General features: G+C 38.8%; 1 protein-coding gene across 7 annotated transcripts in view; it reads left to right on the forward strand.

Moving 5' to 3' along the window:
* ABLIM2 (actin binding LIM protein family member 2) overlaps positions 1-20,910 on the forward strand; it is a 126,164-nt gene that overhangs the window by 28,531 nt on the left and 76,723 nt on the right. For all 7 annotated transcript variants that reach the window (XM_021550652.2, XM_021550655.2, XM_021550659.2 and 4 more), the window contains exons 2-3: positions 6,619-6,762; positions 18,504-18,687. In XM_021550652.2, the coding sequence (XP_021406327.2) occupies positions 6,619-6,762; positions 18,504-18,687 (328 nt within the window). The remainder of the gene's footprint in view (positions 1-6,618; positions 6,763-18,503; positions 18,688-20,910) is intronic.

Below are 20,910 nucleotides of genomic sequence, written 5' to 3' on the forward strand. Positions count from 1 at the left end.
AGTGCTGGAAAAGTCAAGCCTTGGAAAAGCGCAGTAGGAGTGGTTGCTTGTATGTAGTAGAAGCAGGTGCACATTTCAAAAAAGAGCACAGTTCTTGAAGCATTTTGCTTGTGTTTTTGGACAATATGAAAGAATTAAGACATAATTGATGTAGAGATTTATCAAACTTGGTGAATATTTTCTCTTATAATACAGGAACTAAAGAGATAAGTGACAGAATTTTGCTGTAGGAACCACCACAAAGGTCTTGGAAAGAGCAGTGAGCACTTCTGAGGGGATGCCCAGACCCTCGTGGTGCACAAAAACACTGTTGGAAAGAGAGTGAGTTTGTGTGCTGGCCTGGGGACACTTCAGTCCTTTGTGTGGCCAGCTGGATGGCTCGAGGGACCACATAATATGGACACTGACAGCAAAACTTTTTTCCCTTTATCTTCCTGATCTTCTGGTTTCTTGTGAGACATACGGAGGAGCAGGGCATTTTTTTGAGAAGGCACCGTAAAGCAGGGAAACACATTTGTAAAGCCATTTAACACAAGGGGCTAATTGAGAAATAGGGAAAACTAGGTTACCACCAATTATTTAATATTCTCTTCCAAAAGATCTGACATGTCTGCTTCTTAGGCAGGGCTGGGACCAGGGAATGGCTCTTGGCCACTGCTGAGTGGGATTGGTGGGATGGATGGGAAGAGCTTGTGAAATTCCCATTACACAATTACTCTTCTTCTCATCTTTTTTATGGAAAGGACCAATGGGGTCTCAGGCCCCCTCAAGCCTCCATAATGAATCACTGGGTTTTATGAGAAAAAAAAGCAGAACAACCCCCCTTATCTAAATTAAATGTACAGCTGACACCCATGTAGCTCTCTGATCACTGTATGTATTACTGTATTATGTATTTCTGTGTTATCTGCACTTCAGAACAGCTCCTCATCACTGGATTTTAAACACAGACACAAGACATGGAGAGAGCAGGGGCCAGGTCTCACTGGGAATAACGCTTCACTGGGATATATAGAAACACGTAAATGCTTTTTTCCTTTGTTTTCATCTGGATGGTTTTAAATTCAGCCCTGAGCGCTTTGACTCAGTTGACACAAGAAGGGTTTGTTAAAATAACAACTTAAATTCCAGTCTCTAAATCCTGCAGTACTTGTGTGCGTCTTCTTTAATCCTGCTCCAGGAAGATTGCAAATTTAATTCCCCTCTGGGCTGCTGTGAACCTCACCCTCCCCAAGTCACTTGATACAGCATATCAGCAATCAATAATTTTGTCCTGTTTCTCAAATACTTAGTGAGTAAATGGCATTTGAGTCTCATAGTTGTTTATTTTGGTTTTTCAGTAACCACCTGTAGCTAGAGATGAAAGGTTGCAGTGTCAACACAAAGATAATTTGCTGGTAATTCCTTCTTGCAGAGTAACCTCTCTTACCATTGCTGTGTGGTTTTGGTTCAGAGTTAGAATGTGGCTTTTGCCTTTGTTGAAAAAGCTGAACATTATTATTAACTAAACAGCTTATAATTACAGTTTTAAATATTGACGTCTAATATTTTTTCCACTCAAAAATATGTTTTCATCTCATAAGGCAAAAGGTGGTGGATTTATAGAGGAGCCTGGAGTGCTGATAATTGCTAAAGAAAATTGTTGTATCTTTTCTGCTGATGGAGGGTTGCTGTTGCAGACCAGTGATACTTTATTTGTATGAGCCTGAAATGAAAGGCCTGCAGTTTTTTATCCCAGCCTCCAGAATACTATAATAAAAGCCCCAGAACAACCCACAGAAAGGACAGGGAAGGCACCCCCCACCCCTCAGGCCCTTTGTTTTTCCTTTAATTATTGCCTCTGGGCTCTGGTTCTGCTTGATCCTTCCAGGAGCCTTGGTGAGGAATTACCACTTTCCCTGCATTGAGAGGTAATTGGAGGGGTTTGCAAATATTAGGAATAAAATTTCTTTTCATATGACTCTTATATCTCTCCTCAAGTTATATCTTTCTTTAGATCACAGTACTCTTTAAAATGTCAGCATCACAGAAGGACAGGTTGGATGGGGCTTTGAGCAATGTACTGTAGAGGAAGATGTTCCCGCCAATTCAGGAAGGTTGGAATTAGGTGACCTTTAAAGTCCCTTCCAACCCAAATCATTCAAGGATTCTGAGATTATAATATCAAATTGTGTCATTTTGCACTTTATAATTTTGGGCTTCTTTAATCACCAAGAGCAGTAAGTCTATTAAACTGATTTTTTAGAACAGAGTTCAATGTGGCCTTAATTATGTCTGTATAATAAACAAAGAAGGTGGAAGTCTTTATTATTAAACTTTATAGTTGAGGTTTGATTCCAGATTAAACGTGCATTCGTAAGTATGACACTTCTTAATTTTCTGTACTTTCCAAGCTCAGAAATGGCTTCTGAAGGTTCCTGTGCAGAGTTGAAACAAAACACAACAAACAGGAAAAAGCATTAGGACTGTATCAAATTCTGCAGTTTCTGGACATGTTTCTTCATCAGGTGTGTAATCTGCCATGATGATTTCTCATTTAGCTGTTGGAGAGCCTGATAGCAAAGGGGTTTGTCATCTTCTGCATAGACCAATCCTAGACTCTTGACTCTTTTGCTAAGAGTTTGATTGCCCTCGGCAGTTTGCTCGCAGCAGAGAGGAGGTGACATTTTCTATCCCAGGCTCCTGAGCAGAGAGCATGGCCACGGACTTGTGGATCCTCTCACTTCTGTCACTGCCATTAGCTTGTCTTGTTCTGCTTCCAAAGTGTTCCTGTCTCACCCAAATATTTTCCTTATCTCTGCCACCTTATCCCAGTCCCCAGAGCTGTTAAATCCTGCTTAGTCTAGCAATGACAAAGGACCTGGGCTTAGCCAAAGGGATAGGATTTTTACCACAAGCTGTGGATTTTCATGGATTCAATGTACCTGTCACAGTGTTCACCGAGGTCAGGCTGCAGACTTTGATCCAAATACTTCCAAAAGCAAGATGCTCTGCTTTCTTTTTAATGTTGAAAACCAATATATTGTATACAAATCTTTTTTCACCTTTATAAAAAGCTTAAAACTTTTGTCTGAAATTTCCCTAAAGAGATGAGTTTGAGGTCATCAAATGCGACTAATGCTCATATGAATGGGTAAAGTTTGGCAAAGCTCTCAGGCAAATAATGTGATTTTTAGGGATGATTCTCTGTAGGACTAAGAGTTGTACTTGATGATCCCTGTCAGTCCCTTCTATAACTCAGGATATTCTGTGAATCTGCAAAATTTATAAGCACACTGAAAACATCACTTCACAGTGGCCATAAGATGTGTAATGCAGCTTTGATAATAAGCAATGCCACTGTCCCTCCTTCCCTGTGGTACATGCAGCAAGTGCACATCTAGAACAAGCAGTGTAACAGTGAGTCTGAGTGTATCTTATCTGGCAATTCTTCAGCAAACTGATGCTGGTTAATGTGTCTTGCTTGGTCCAGAACTAAGAAGAATTATCTACTGTGTAGCCTGGTGGAGACAGACTGAGTCTTGACATCAGAGATGTGTGAGCACAGGACAGTTGGCAAGAATACTGGCAGTAATGTCCCCAGCAGACAAGTCTTGCACAAAGAAGTGCTGTGGAAGCCGCTCGTTCATTCCTTGCCAGTTTTTGTCCTTGTCAAAAAGTGAGTGCTGTGGGATCCTTTTAGGGTTTCAGGATTAATGAGGAGCAGAATGTAGTCTGGGAGAAAGGCAAATTTAGAGAATCAGATATTCATTTGTATTTTTGTTTAGAAAAAGTAGCTTAAAATTAAGAAGGAAATTTTTACAAATCAGGGTATAACGGAATAATTTAATTTTAAATGAACTCTTTAGTTATGATCTGATGAGTAGTCTCAGATCATTATATTCCATCAGTAATTAATTATTTCATTTATTAAATATGTTGATTGTTTCTTCTGCTGCTTTGAAGACTGATTTTGATACATAAAGGCATAAAGGTGAAATGCTGAAAATTGCCATGTAAACTTATCTCCTTAAATATAGCTTGAAACGTAAGTTAAAATGTGGAGTTCCCTAATGGAATTAGTTTCTCAAAATTAGTCAGCAGTTGAAATTTCAACCTAAACTTTATTACATGTCAATGTCTTAAAATACAAACTAATATGTGATTAATTATATGATTTTGTTGTGCTAGATGGAGGAGTGTTTTAAAATGTCTTCAGAAAGACCTCTTTGTAAAGATCTCAGAGGCACTGTAGTCCCATTGGGGACTTTTTTTTGTTTTGTATGAAATACTTAGTAGCTCAGCTCTGAACTGAGAGAAAAGAAAAATAACTACTTCTTTGTCTGCCATGTGTATTTTAAATATGATTTGTGTTAACATCAAGAAAGATTAATACAAAAAAATCCCAAAAGAAATTTCAAAGAAGAATTAAAAAAAAAAACCAAACATAAATATTTATTTTCCTTTCTTAATTTCTTTTGTAGCTGAACTACTGTTTTTAATTCCAAACGTTAATTTAGAGAACCAAAGGGAAAGAAATGTGTGAAGTCCTGCCCTGTAGCTCTGGACACTGAGCACCGAATACATAATGGAAACCAAATTTTTTCATTTTCTGTCACATTTTCAGATTGCAACCATTGCCAGAAACAAAAAAACCCTGAGCTGGGTTTCTCTGCCCTGTGGGACACACCACAGCATGAGCTGGCAGCTTTCTACCCTGGCCAGGCACAGATGCCTCTGGAGAGATGCTGTTCTGAAAGGCTGAAACATGGGAATGTTGAGCGTGAAGAAAAGTCAGTTGTTTAATTGTTCCAGTCAGAATTTTGCATTTCAAATGCAACTGTTTAGGCCCAAATGTTCTGGCTATGGTCAGCTCCTTTTAAGTCAAGTCTTTAATGAGTTATGTGCTATGAATTTGATGCTTGTTAGCAAATCTGGAAAGAACAAACCTCTATTTATAGTTGCACTTTTAGCCGCTACTCTAGTAACTAACTCAGGAAAATACTTTGTTTTGGTTTCAGGGTGGGCCGTTTGTTTTGGGCAGGTTACAGTACAGAGAGATTCTTGTGTCAGAAGTAAAGTATTGCAAAGTTCAAAGTTTCCTCTGTTTCTATTTGAGGAAAAGTCAGACCCTCATCGTAGCCTGAGCGATCTGTACTACTTGCTCTGTGCAAGTGTGGGCATCTGCCTTTCTATAAACTTCCAGTTGCCTGTCATGCTTACATTGTTTTTATTGGAGATGTCCTTAATTATAACCAGGCCTTCAGTAATTGCTCCAAAGTTCACAATACCTTGAGCAGAACTTTTTGACCATCACAGAATGTGTAATTTTAGCAGACAAGGCAAAATGCTAATGGGTGTGAATAATGTTGTGAGATGCTCAAGCCCATGTATCTTCTGGGTTAAAATAAACCCTAAACTACTTCAGTTGCAGGAGTAGAAAGTGCTGTTTTGGGTAAAACTTGCAGTAAGTCCCCTGGAAGAGTGTGTGGGAGGGAAGCTTAGCATCTTACTGAAATACTGACTCCTTCAACTCAGTGGATGGGGAACGATCTTTTTTTGCTTAAGCATATTGGTGTATGAGAGGTTGTTCCATCTTCACTGGCTGATTGCTTGGTTGGTGAGGTTTTTTTGTAGCTAAAATTTAAACAAAATCCCTTTGAAATAAGCAATCCAGCCTTTGAGTAAGCGTGCCACATTACAGAAGAAAAAATGTCATTAAATAAGTAATTTACTTGAAATGCTTTATATGCTTTCCTGTTATTAGTTCTTCCCACAGGGAAAAAGCCAGATGTGTTGAGTTACAGTACAGCTCCTTTATAATTAACTGCCTTGATGTTTCCTCTCTTGACTCCTAAGTACACTGTGATAAAATATTGATGCAAGTGCTGCAGCAGGACTGCAATATAAGGTCGTATCTCACCTGTTCCCCATAACACGTTGAGATGCCAACTTGTGTTATCAGCAGCACAATAAATGCAATTTCTAATTTACATCACAAGATGGCAGCAAGTTTTTAATTCACTTAATTTTCACTAACCTAGATTAACCTAACCTCTTGGAATTGTGGTTTCCTTACAAAATGACAGAAAACTTTGTTTAATGGTCAGATATATGTACTATTTACAGGGATGTCAGTGGTTCAGAAGCATTTAAAATATCTACAGGTGTATTTCTGCCTTAAAATCAGTTTAAAAAAAAAAGCATTTACTATGAACTTTAAAGATCAGTAGCTCATAATGTAGGAGTTATCAAGTCCCATTAAAGATATTTTGAATAAAAACCTTTAACTTTTATCTATATTCTTTGATTTCTTGAAGAGAAAGTATGACAAAGCATTTTTTGAAACTCAGGTGGAGGCTCTCAAAGCTTGATCACGTGGATTCTTTCTTCTGTAAGGAATTCTAATTTATCTTTGAAGTGTGTTCAGTCAAAAGCTTTCAAAGTTATGAAATAACAGGGTTAGCTTGGCTCTACTCCTTTTGGCGATCTTTTCTCCTGTGCTGGCCAATCCCAGAAGTTTAAATTTTAATCTTCTTGAACTGATTTGTCCTAGGTGTTAATTGTCATTGCTTGTAGATCTTACAGAAGATGCACCTATGGTCTTTAAAATGCTCTGCTTTTTGTTGTCCCCTGCAGTTTCACAACCACAGGCTGTACATAGCCAGTTGGAAAAGCCATCCAGTACTGCAATTCTCTGCAATACCTGTGGAAAACCATGCAAAGGAGAAGTTTTGAGAGTTCAGAACAAATATTTCCATATTAAATGCTTTGTTTGCAAAGGTAAGTGTGACTGCTGCTTCTATGAGTGGGGCATTAGCAATGGTGTGTGATTTAATGATCCTGGAACCTTCACAAGAATATTTTACAACCCAATCCATGCTTAAATGATTTACTGTGAAATCCCTGACTCCTTACTGTAAGATTATAAACATCCTAAGTCCCCAAACTGGAGAATGTTTTCAATGGCTATAAAACTGTTTATATCCATATTGGAGTTCACTATAGATTTGGGATGTCAGGAGGAAGGGCACTTTGGGAGAACAATGCAGGGCTAGGAGAGAATGAACATTTGCAAAGAAACTCAGAAGTTTTCTCTCTTCCAGCTCTCTAATGTGTGCAGTAGGGTGCACCGTGGCCACATCTGTCCGGGTTCTCTTGTGTTGGGCTGTGATCTTGAAATTCCAGTGTGACCCTCTGTGCTTTTCCATTTTTTTGGGGGAATGACTTGGTTTGCTCCATGTTGGTGCCTGGTGATCTAAAATTGTCACATGAATAGCAGAAGGATGGTTACAGGAAAAGGGAATTATTTGATACAACACCCCTTCTGTAGCTCCTTGCTTATTTAAAAACCTATCTGGAAGCTGCAAAGATATAATTTGTTTTAAATGTACAAGTACATAAATGTTAATTGATGTTTGCTGAACAATCTGCTTACTCCATTATTAACCAGTGTGTCAAATGACATTTATTAATCCTTGTAGCCCAGTCTAGAAACATGAACATGTGTCTGGTTCCAGATGTGTTACTGTAACTATTTCTACTCTTCTTTAGAGGAAATACTAGAAAGAAAAAGGTCACTATCTGTTAGTTATACTGATATTTTTTTAAATTCCATGAGATTGAGTACATACTATTAATAACTGAGGCAATCTTTAATGAATTAGACAGGACTAAATGTTCAGCTCAATAATTGTGTTCTATACAAAACTGAACAGCAAGCAAAATAAGCATACTGCATTTTCCTAAACAGCAAAAATATTTTGGCCATTTATTCAGAAGGGATTAGTATTTAAAGCAGAACACAGCGCATACATGCATCTTTTAAGTTCTTTTAAAGCCAGCTGTTCTTATGGCAAATTTCACTTAAATCAGTTTGTCAGACCTAGCTCAGGAAAAAAGCACCTGATTGTTATTCAGGAGTCTTGTATCCCACATGAAGCCTTGGTAACATTCTGGTATTTGCTCTATATTATTATCTTGATGAAGTCCAAGCCCTCTTTATTTTTAACAAATTTGCTATGAGAAAGGGTGAATTCTGCAGAGAGACTAAGACAGAATTGTACATCCAATTTTTGGTTTTATAGGCCATCTGTATTTAGATGATGCCAGGTCACCAGCAAATGCAGCATGTGGTCACTGAACCGATTTGCTGATCCCAAATTTAGGCAGTACAGAGGGTTTTTTTCTCACCCCCATGCAGAGGAAGATGATGAATGCATTGTAGAAGCTGCATTGCCCCTGTCTGTCTGCAAGAGATAAGAAGGAGTTTCTTGTGCTTCTGGCAGATCTTGGATAAAATGAGGAAAAAGTCACAGTATTAACGAGGTAGCAGGGTAGCATCTGTCAGCCACCTGTCAGTCTCTCAGCTGGGACAGGAGAGTGTCAGAGGTGTGGATAAACTCCTGCTTGGTGTCAAGGCTCTTGGACTCCTTAATAATCATTTTGCTAAGTTTGCCTACATTGGTTTGAGGGTTTTCTCTTATTATTTAAATGCCATAATTCCTTTTATCACCTTTCAAGGGTTTCCATCAATTTTCTGGCATTCTTCTGGTATCTGTTTTTGTTTTGTTTCTGGCCTTTATTTGTTAGTTAAGAAGCATAAGTTGCTTTGTAATATGGATTTGCCATGTTATGTGAGAAGAGCTTTAGAACATAACAGAGCTGAATATACGTTTCACTATATAAAAGGAGAAAAAGCAGGTTAGGCAAATGGGACTTAGACTTTTTAATTAATTGATGAAATAATACAGTTAATGTGTTAGGATTTAGCAAATTAAAACTGGTATTCAGTTCTGATCAATCTGCTTTCAGCCTTGGAGGAGAGTTTTGTGCCATGACTCCTGATGTTTATGGGCAGGGTGATGATTCTGGGAATGCATTTATCTTATTGTTGATTCCTCCCTGTGGTGCATTTATTTCAATGCTACTCAGCAATGCAGTTTGTCCTGCCTCACCTCATCCACCAAAGATAGCACATGGAATGAGGCTGTGTGTCCAGCATCCAGGGCAGCTGCAGGAATGTCCAGGAGAGATAATCCCATGTGTAGGCTGGCTGCATTGCCCTGCTAAGATGCCTGCCTGCTTGATTGACTGTTTCTGCATTAAATCATCTTGTAGCCTGCATGAGAAAACATGTAATATTTACAAAGCTGCAGGAAATGTTGCTCCCACTCTCAGAAGTTACAGCTGTACAGTGGTGGAAAATGCAAACTGATGAAGAACTCATGGGTAAGAATGACAAATGACCATGGTGTGTGGTGTCTAGAGGTATTAGAGGTCTGTTTGAATGACCTCATCAGTGACAGCTGATATTACACTGGAAAAAGTCACACTTTTTTTGCATATGTGTGAAACTTGAAACTATTTCTTTGATAGTTTTGGATAAATTATGAGGTTTCAGAGGGTCAAATTGAATTCTATATTTCTATCCTTTTTTTTTATTTTATTTTAAGGGTAGAAAGGTAGTTTTGTGTATTGCCATAGTGCTGTCTGATTATTCATAGAATGGTTTGGGTTGGAAAGGACCTTAAATATCACCTCGTTCCAACCCCCCTGCCATGAAGAAAGACACCTTCAACCAGACCAGAATGCTCAAAGCCCCATCCAGCCTTGGATGCTTCCAGGGGTGGGGCAGCCACAACTTTTCTGGGCAACCTTTCTTATGGCAACTGTGAGTTTTAGAATGGTAACAACAACTATATAGATGCCCTTTGTATTAAAATTAAATTACATAACCAAGGAAGGTTAGTATAAAGTACTAATTAGTACTAAGTACTAATGCCCATGCAGTTCTTCTTTCATTCCCATCCAGTTCTTCTTACATTCCCCAGACAATGATTCTAAACAATTCAAAGTTTTTAAAAGGCAAAGAATTCCTTTATTATTCATGACTAAGAGACACATCCAGATTAAAAAAATTAACAGCAGTTCTTGGAGCATCTGCTAGTTTTGCAAAGTGTCAAAGTATAATAGGACCTAGGGAGGTAAATAGGCATTATAAATAAGGTTTATACTCAAATCTATTAATATATGTTATTTCCTGTTTAGCTGCACATCTAACCTGCTGTATCTGCCAAATGCTGTAAAGAATATGCCATTTATCCTCACTTCAATTTTTACTTAATTTTTAGTTTAAAATGTATCCCATTTTAATCAGGTTTTATAGAAGTACTGTTATAATGAAGCAGATATCTTTGATACAGTAAGACAAAGTTTCATTAGACTTCAAGGGTTCTGGTTCTCATGTTTACTAATTCTTTTTTTATTTGTTACCACTGTAATAAAAGCACCAAGGAAAATTACTGAAGCAATAAAATATTAATGACTCAGATTGTCAAATTAAAAAAATGGAATATAAACTATTCTGAAGGTGTCTGTTAGGTCAGGACTGCATTTAATGGAGTGGATGGTATCAGAGAAATGTTAACTTGGAGCTTGCTTACAACTGTGATTTAGTGCACCCAGTAGAAAGACAGGTTAACATAGAATTGTAGATAGGAATATGTAGATGCTGTAATTATATTATCTTGGGTAGTCTTTGATAAGGATAAAATTACCCTGTTTTATTAGTATTTGGCCAGTGTTTAATTTTCTGTGTTTTGATAGTCCTGACATTTCCAAAGTTGCAGTGACCACTTTAAACAGGGGAACCCATACCATCTTTCTAAGGAGTTTTTGTACATATGTGAGAAGAACCATAACTCACATCTGTGTCTTTTCATGGTTAATTTTCGTGAAAGGAAATAAACATCCAGTCTGAGCCATAGAGGTGAAAACCTGACCTATGTGCTGTACCTGCTTCATTGCATCTCATATGTATCTTGTTTTAACCCTAATCAACATTGTCCTGATTGCTGTGTCTTGTTACGGGTGCAGCACATGCAGACTTCTTTGCTGGCACAGCTAGTAGTTGCAAGTGTGTTTTTTCTCCCAGTAATTTTCATGGGTTTTTTTAAAATTAATCTGCTAGAATTTTTTACATCTTCAGCTTAGAATGGGGTATGTGGTTCTGGGGATTAGTGTTTCTGTGACCCTGCAGTGTCCTGGGAACTGTGAAAAAGCCCAGGTATTGATATATCACTTCCATACACTTTTCTCAGTAGAAAATCAACAGAACCCCGAGTTATATCATTTAATGGGAAGTCCTATTAATGGGAAAGGCTAAGACAAAATATTCAGTGAAAATATTAAAAACGTGGAGTAACTTGGCAATAGGAGTTATTTCTTTGTTAGCTCAAATGCGTCTGCTAGGATATGAACATGTTCTAAGCTGCGCTGAGTGATCTGAGGGACTCACATTTGAACATTGCTACAGGGTTTCACGTTTCAAAATGGGAGTCACTTACGGGAAGATTGTAAGATTTCTGGCAGGCAGTAGCAATTTCTGGTATTTCTGGTGTCATGACCACTGGGGATTAGTGTTGGGACTCTCCATCAGGCACTCTCAGCAACGTGTCCAACACTTCCTGAGTCCTTCAGGAGTTTGCAATCCCAGATCCTGTTAACTCAGTATGAACAGGAAAAGCTGTTTCCAGTGTAAGGCTCACCAAGGTTGCAGAGTGTGGTAGGTTTAGGGCTGCCTTACCAATGTCACATTAGCTTGTAATTTTTATTTCACTGAAATTGTGATGATGATAGTAATGATCACTTTTGCTGGTGCAGAAGTAATTTAATGTAGTGACAAATGGTTCTATGTTGTAGTTTTAAAACCTGAACTTTGAAAATTTTAATCACTGATTTTCTAAAAACAACTCAATAATTAAAGCACGACCAAATTTTGGTCAGTTAGCTAACTTTCACTATCACAAAGTAATGGATAATTTTCCTTTTTTTATAAATATGTTCTTGTTGCAACCTTTCTTTACATTCATTAAGAACCTTCTGCAGCCCCTCACATCCTGGCCATGCACCCATCATACCAACACTCTAGCTAGCAGCATGACATATATATTTCTACCAGAGTCTGGTGAATCTTTTTTAAGAGTATCTTTCACAAATTTTATAAATACGTAATACTAGTAAAGCATGGTGAAATTGGAGGAATCATGGTTATGAGTACTGATAAAGGAATATCTTAATAACATTCAATAGAAAGTAGCTAACTACCCACCAAAGGAAGCCAAACCTCTGTTGCTTCTGTTTTCCACTTTATTTATTCCTTATTTGCATCCTTCTTGTCCATTATAGTAGAAAGGTAAGTGCTCATTAGAGCATTTGAGTGAGAAGTTATAGTAGGAAGTTAAATGCCCATTAGAGGATAGGATTTTCAAATCTATGTAAGCTTTGCAGGCAGTAAAGATACTATTAATATAAAGAAGTTTTGAACATACATAGTTTCAGCCCACATTAGATGATGTCAAAGAAGTATTATTATTTTTAAAAGCCTGTAAGTCTTTTTAATTACTCAAATTCTCTTTTTGGGTAAGGTTTCCCCTGTGCAAAAAAAAGTCAGTGCAAGGATGTCTTATGCAGGGGACTTCCAGACTACATGATGCTCTTTCCCTTGAGGACACAGCAGGGATACAGCAGCACTCTGGGTTAGCTACTGGGCATTTCAGTGTACTAAAATTATGTGATGCCTGTACTGAGACCCAGGGAGAGTTGTTGAATAAAATTGATCACTGCCACAGTGGTGTAATTCCACCTCCCACTTCCTGAAACTCATTAACATGAGACCTTCTACCATATCTGTGAATAGAGCAGGGATTTAATTTGCAAACCTGGAACTGCCACCCAAAGCACTGTTAAAAAAAATCTGAAAATATTTGCTGTTGTTGCTTTGCATGTTGGTTTTTTTTGGTTTTTTTTTTTGTGTTGTGGGTTTTATTTTGCTTTATTGTTTTAAAAACCTGTTTTAATTAGTCTAGCTAATGACAGCAGTATTTTATGATAAACATTAAGAGGCTATTAGGTTTAAAATGGATTAAAGCACATTACTCTGTTTCTTAAATTTCTTTAGCGTACTTGTAAATTTTAAATAACCAAATTAAGTCCTTAAAACAAGAAATTAGTATAAACGAGACATTTTTTCCAGTTTTCCTGGAAATTGTTTTGGTAGTTTGAAACAGCCGTCTACCTACTGCTGTGAGGACCTTGCTCACCTCTAAGATTATGGTAGAGTTTTTTATAGGGCAGTAACACTGTCTCTAAGGCATTGGGAAACTATAATCTCCAGAAGGAAAATGGAAATATACTTTAAAATGAAAAATTACTTCACGTGTAGTTCCCATTTATTATAGGAATCAAGGTAATTAGTGCACAGAAAATTTCCTAAACTTTCCTTCATTTTAATTGGTGCACTCTTATGTTCTGTCAATTTCATAAGAGTATCCCGAGTCTCAAAGGTTTTCCTGCACTGAAGTGTTTACTCCACAAATTAAGTTGTGGGCACCATGGCCAGTGTAGCCTGGGAGCTTGTGTAGGTGCTGTACTCTCTATCTTTTATCAGTGCTACATATGCATGGTGAAGTGTTGCAGGATATGATATATCCTCACAGTTCTTTGTATCTTTTCTGCTCCTGAAAGTTGCTGGTTTTCTTCCATCAGACCTGTCTGCCTTCCTGCATTTCCTGATTGGAAGCTGGAGAAGGGACCAGCAGGTCTGTCCAGGACTTTTCTGGGGCTGCATGCTGTTTTTGCTTACCCTGGATAGTAACAAAATGAGGTGTCATCCAAGTCCTTGAGATTACAGATGGTATTTTAGATACTATTGCTAATACACTGACAGTGACTGACACACTTGAGTATTCCTGATTTCACAGATGTGTTTGGAAAGACAGTTATTTGATCACTTGTGCATAGAAGAGTGATTGAACTGTATGGTTTATATGCCCCATTGCAAGGTCCCTTCTGTCTTACTGCTGCTCACCTATAGACTGAAGGTTCAGGTGTGAATTTACCAAGAAATTATATTCTCATGCCAATATTTGTATGGCCAGCAAGCTTGAAGCTGGGAAAGACTTCCCTGAAAGCGTTGTGAAAAGCTTATCTGGACTTACCACAGTAGACCATGCAAGAAAGAGTATCAGAGTTGCAGCCATCTGCTGGACATGAGTTTAGACTGCTTCAGATTAATTGCAGTTCAATTTGAACTTCAAAGCTGTAGCAGTGGAAGTGGAAGTTTGCCAGGTGGTTCTGATTCCTTCTCACAGGCATAGTGACCAGGAGAAATACTCCACACATGATCATGGGATTTTGAAGAATGGGAACCCAGACTTCTTCAATGGTGCATGAATACATAGAATTTAGCTGCCAAAAGAGAATAATATCAGCAGTGTGCTATGTGTCACTCTTAGGATCATGGTCAGCCAGTGACATCCATCTCATGGATGGAGGAAAATACCAGAAGTGGACATAAAACCACAGTGCTGAGGAAGAAAAATTTCATTTTACTTACATCAGGCAGAAAATAGGAGGGAAAAGTACAGACTTGATATATGTAGTTGCATGTAAGCAAACCACTTGATTGTCTGGCACATTGACAGCACAGTGAGTGTAGCATCCCCCGAGCAGCTCAGGACACAGCTGAGTTTTAGGCCCAACATGCAGCCAAAAAATTAATCTACTTTCAGTAGGCTCATTTGCCAGCACAGAAAACAGATGCATTTTATATTTGTACACTGCAAATGGAGTACTGATGGTATACAGTAGTGGAATAGCAATTTGCTTAAAGCACATTGATTAATTGATTTACTGCTATTTATTTTTAAAAAATCATAGGATGACGGGAGGGACATTTAAAGGTCATCTAGTCGAAACTTCCCTGGAATGAGCAGCAATATCTTCAACTAAGTCAGTTTGCTCAGGGCCCTGTCCAACTTGACTTTAAGTATTTCCAGAGATGGACCATCTACCATCTCTCTGGGCAACCTGTTCCAATGTCTCACTAGCCTCACTTAAAAAAAAATTCTTTCATAAATCCTGTCTAAATTGCACCTGTTTTAATTTGAAACCATTACTATTACACACTGCATAAATTCCAGTGCTTCAGGTGCTGCTACAGACATGGTGCTATGGAAAAAAGTAGTCATTTTCTAAACCAGCAGAGGAGCCCCTCACATCTATGTATGAAGTATTTTGTTGTCAGGTAATTGCAAACTGTCTTGAAAAGTGGAATTATCCAGCTGTAAGAGAAGCCACCCTGAGATACCTTCCCTAAAAATGGTGTGGGTATTGTTCCTCTGAAGTTCCATAGCACATCCAGGTACTGGCTTGCTTCTAAATAATATAAGAGACAAACACTTACTCATTACTTAGAAATTCTTCCTAAAGCTTATAAATGCTCAGGAAAAGGCATTGCCATGTAGGCAAGGTAATACCAAGACAAGAAGATGAGTTTCTCTGTGTTAGTCTCTTCATTAATATAATTACTGGTTTCAGTGTTTTTTTCTTACCACCAAGATGAACTCCACAAACTGATGAAAACTGTTTCTAGGTTAAAAATAACCCATCCTCCAGATACTCCTTTTGGAAGACAAATGCTAGGTAGGAGTGGATGTGACATAATGCTAATATCCTGTCCTAGGAGAGTAAGATCTGGTAGCTGCCTTCAGATATTCTGCCTAGACTTCCTTCAGCTTTTCATTCCTGGCTTCTAGTCTCTGCAGCATCATCTCAGATGGGCAGTGTCTCTGTCCACATAAGTAGCCAGCAAATGGCACAGCATCTCACCTGAGGGAAGGCCAATGGATCTCTTTTCAGAGCTGGTCTTCTCAGCTAAAAGCATGACTGATTTACTATCCTATCCAGTATTTGACTGGAATCCTTATGTTTTTCTCTGGTCAGCGGGGTGTCAAGGTAAATTGGATCAGATGGTTCAGAGAGTGAAGGAGCAGGCAAGGGTTTGTGACTCAAGGTATGGCCTGTGGAGCAGAGCTGGTGATGTTCATTCAGCCACTCTTTGCATATGAGGAGATGGTGATGCAGAAAGGAGCCTGGTGAGAGGATGCTGAGCTCACTTTTATTTTGAAGTCCCAATAAATTGTTTTTCTGGCTCTCTTTAGGTGAGAAGTTTCACTGCAGTGTTTCCTGAGAAGCCAGGATTAAGTGCATTAGTGCAGACTGCTTTACTGACAGAACAGAGAGGCCAATATCTGCAGGGTGAGACAGAGTGCCACCAAATGCCAGTGGCACAAAGGTTGTTGAACCCACGTGCCCCAAACCTTGCACCAGGACTCTCTTAGCTGCAGTGAGACAGAGCCTACCTGACTTCCATTTAGACTATAAATATAGATTTGCTTGTGCTTAGCTCTCATTTTAGGAGGTGAACAGGGACTAAAGTGCACAACAGAGCAGTGGTAAATAATTTGTGGCTACACTATCAAGTTATATTCCTCTGGTTTTGGAAGCCCAGCTGTAAGTCCTTCTGTGATAGTACACAGCAAATTGTGTTAACCAGTACCTGTTCTGTAGCTGGGTCTTGGTGTCTTTGTCCAGGTGCACTTTAGTCAGGTGTGTCACTACCAGCATAAAGAAACATATTTAGGGACATAACCCCTCCCTTCTCTTTTCAGAAATGCAGTTATGGCCTTTTAATTTTTTACTCTAATGATCCACTTTACAAGTTCAAACGCTGTATGATGCAAATTAGAGCTGCTTTAGGGCATCAGTATCAGCTCAGCATGCTGCTCATCATCATCTTAAATCCACAGTTGAGCTCTGTTTCTGGGACACCAGTAGGTAGCTGAAATATATAGGCTGAAAGAAATGCATGCTATCCAGCAAGTTGTGCCAGATTTTTGGAAAGTCTGTTCAAAAAGCCTGTCCTTTATAAAAGTAAGAGCACGAGTGAGAAAGAGAAATGCTAAAGCAAACGTGTTAAGTGTTGTGAGATAGAGAACATGAACAATGTATTGAAATATAAATAATCTAATCAATGTTGTCCATGGCAAATGCAATGTGATTGGAATTATTTTGACTTATAGGAAAGATTAGAACCCATAATTCTTCAGTTCTTGACCATGCACTAATACCATTCTAGCATGATTGTTGTTTTCTGACTCTTAGTAGTCAGGGCCATCTCCAGGGAGAATGATGAGCACTGAAATCCCACACAGGGATGAGCCCTCAGAGGGTTCAAAGAAGGCCCTGAGCCCAGGTCTCCTGTGCTACAGTTAACAAAGGCTATAAAAAGGGTAGGGTGATTGGATGTAATTTTGAATGAATGATCTGGGTTCTCTGCTTTCTTGCAGTTTCTGATCTGTATCTGTTACCTTGTGCCTTGGGTATCTCTGTTGGACTCTTTTCTTGTGTTTAGGTGCAAAATGACTGATTCTGACACTGCAAACAGGTTTGGGTGTAAATTGCCAGGCTTTACATTTAGAAACCAAAGTGCCTGTGCACTCTCAGGTACCTGAGTGTAAATCTCAGTCTGGAATTTTAGAAGCATGGATACTTCTTCTATTTTGGGACCAAGGCACTGAGCAAGTCTGCCATGTTTTGTACATGCAACCCAAATTTAATAAGCAACATTCCCACTCCTTTTCTGTGGGCTGTGTGTGAGTAGTGACACTGCTGTGGTTCAGCATGGTTTGACTGTAAACACCATTTGCTGATGGGAACACATTCCTACATGAACATCCCCAGGAGCAGGAGTACGTAGTAACAAGTGTGGTGCTGTGACTTGCAGTAAAGGAGTAGTCATCACAGCAGCAGAATCACTACTTTTAAATCAAGTCAAGTGTGTTTCCAAAGATCCTGGTCAAGGTGGATGATGGTCATGTTCTACATGTCTGCTCTTTTTGTATGACTTCACCAGACCATTGTATCTCTCCTTTCCTGTCTTATATGTTCTCAAAACTCCAGCCTAGCTCCATTCCTAATGCAACAAAGAAAACTCCTGAACAGTCTCAGAAGCCTTTGGCTAATCAACTGTAACCCTTTGCTACAGGTTTAGTTTAAAAATCAAAACTGACATTTAGGACTAAAACCTTACTTTTGCCAGGAGTGGATGAACCTGGAGGTGCCTCCAGTTCATACGTGGTGAGTGATGTTCATTGGGTAAACATGAAAGCTGCTTTAAACTGATTTATCTTTTGAAAATGTGCAGCAGTGCCATGAGCATCAGCCCCCGTGTTTAGAGACAGCACTAGTTCATCCTTTTGTGTCTAGGAGGAATGTCAAACACCTGTAATCTGTCAGAGATGTTTCTTTGCAACACTGGTGCTTTAGATTTTAAAGATTTATATCCTTTATGCATTTCTTTTAACCTGTTAAATATGTTAGATGTTGTATATGGTAACCCTGAACTTAACTTCTACAGACTTTAACTTTGTACTCACAGCTGCTGCATTGAGGCTTTTACATTAAATAAGTCCAGGCTATTAGTGTCCAAAATACATGACTGTTGTAATTTACTGTGAGAGTTGTGTCTTTCAGATGCACATCTGCTCTGTGATCATAAGCCCATATATTGAAGTGCTTAAATGCTTCACTGTGAACCATTCAGATCATAGGTGAAAAATCAGCCTAATCTTAGAGCATTTGTTTCTTGCCTTCTGACTCTGCCTTTTCTCTTTCTGCAGCTTGTGGATGTGACCTGGCTCAAGGAGGATTTTTTGTGAGACAGGGAGACTACATCTGTACTTTGGACTACCAGAGACTCTATGGCACACGATGCTTCAGTTGTGATGAATTCATTGAGGGAGAAGTGGTCTCAGCACTTGGCAAAACCTATCACCCAGACTGTTTTGTGTGTGCTGTTTGCAGGTAGGTTTTCTACATGAAGTTGTGTTTTGGATGCCACAATGCCCTGAATGCCAGGCATTCAAACCAATAGCCTAGAGATAGTGTTTTCTTTTACTCACTCCTTAAAAAATTGCAGAATTAAAAAGAAAAAAAAAATCTGTAATTTCTAATGCCTCCGTTTTTTCCAAATTTGTTTTTCTTTTTTATGTTATCTTATGTTTGAGGTTTTTAAAGTACTTTAGAACCATCTACTGTCTTTGTTATAAGACGTTTTGCCCCAAGTATTGCTTAATTTCTCTGGTGTCTTCTGTTTTGTCATTTGTTGGCCTGAAGTTACAAAGGATTCCAGTGCCAATGGCTGAGTCCTCAGCAGGCTGCTACTAAAGCCCAGTGTAGTTCAGGGGGATCATTCCCCCCATGGGTCCCAAACTCAGCAATACAAGGGACTGATGTCATCCTGACCTGCATCTTAATCCTCTTGTGTAGAACTGGCACAAACATATCTACTGAAGACTTCACAAAGAAGCTTGAAGTAGTGCACTAAGCCTTCAGAAAACCTTCAAACTGCTGTTTTAGCAGTTTGGATCAAATGGAAATGCTGCCAGAGTTTCTCTGGATGAACTTGAGCTTTTAGGAGTACAAGAAAAGCAACCCCACTTTCAAAGGGCTTCAGAGCCCAACGAGGCACTGGTGCAGCACAGTTTAGATCTCTGTGTGCTGGTGCCTCTTGCAGGTGACTGTGCCATCCCAAACCAGCGTGGCCATGTCACTATGAATGCCTGCCAGCCCAGCCTGCCCTGCCCCTGGAGTTCAGAAATCCTCCTGCAAGAGCAGGACATCAAATTCCAGAGCAGCTGTGGCTTGTGACAGAATCTCAATTAAATAAAGTAATTGCACATATAATAATAGTAATAGCTGTGATAGAGGGGAGACTCTGAGATAGACAAGCCTTTATTGTATTAAATTCTAAGTTTTGATCTGTCCAATAGGCAGTTTTTTCCTTTGTATACCTAAATGTGGAGAGTAAAGATAAGAAAAAAATCCTAGCATCTTTTTCTTCTTATTTTTTCTTTTAATAATGAAGGGAAATTACTTCAATTGTGTCTCATTATTTAACTGCTGGCTGCACATGCTATTGGCCTGCAGCCTGGCAGTATTACAGCTCTTGTAGAGATGAGCAGAGCTATTTTTTGGTACCTTTATTCTCAGCACTAGTACCTTCTGTCAAGTGAGGTACTCCATCATTTAAGAGAAATCAAAAAAATGGTTGATTCCATTTTTCTGGCTAAATGTGCCTGTATCCTTAGTCACACCAGTAGAGCTTAGCAGAAATGTATTTAAGTGTTATTGCTGTACTTAGAAACTACCTACCTCGGGTTTCAGGCCATTGGAAATACCAACTGCTGCTTTATTTATTCAGTCCTTCAGCTGCTGATTTGGAGTTTGGTAATACAGTTTATTTTATCTCCCTGGAAATTTGGAATAATTTGCCTTGTGACTAAAATATTTAAGTACCTTACAATTCAGGCGAGTTAAATTGCAGCACTGTGAAATTATTCATATTGCAAATACAATGTGTGATGAAGATGTGGTAAAGCTTTTAAAAATGAAGTTCCTGACACGGTAATATATCATATAAAAAATAAAATCAGAGATGTTCCATAACCTTCTGTATAACTAAATAGTTGTATTAAATGCTGTTTTGCTGTTTCTAGTAGTTCAGTAGAGAGACCCAGATCTGCTTCTGTTGCTTTTCTTGGAAGAACACACAAATTCATATTGTCTTCATCAGAGCCAGCTAATGCCCTGCTGACTAGCAGGATTCAATTAGTGTCTCCCAGGGGGGTTGTAACACTGATTTGTGGTGCAGAGCAGCAGAAGAATCCTGTCATGTGTTTATATGCTTTAAATCAGCTTCAATTACCCCTGTCATTGCAAGCCAGACATAACCTGTGTTTTTTATGAGGAAGAATGTCCTATCTAAACATCATCAGCATTTATTTTATTGAGTGATATCCTCAGTAAAAATAAGGTTGGTAGGCTGTAAAGGCATGATGTTTAATCCAAAAGAAGGAACATGTTTGTTCATTTAAAAAACAGTAATAACAGAATAGGGGGGCAAATGGTGCAAAACTCTCTACCTTGATATTTTCCATGGTGGGAAGAGTCAGGAGAACCATTTGTGCCCTCGTTTCTTACAGATGGGCGGAAACCTTAAATACTGCTCCAAGGCACACTGTCAGT

The sequence above is a fragment of the Lonchura striata genome, chromosome 4 (assembly GCF_046129695.1).
Source record: "Lonchura striata isolate bLonStr1 chromosome 4, bLonStr1.mat, whole genome shotgun sequence".
Classification (NCBI taxonomy): domain Eukaryota; kingdom Metazoa; phylum Chordata; class Aves; order Passeriformes; family Estrildidae; genus Lonchura; species Lonchura striata.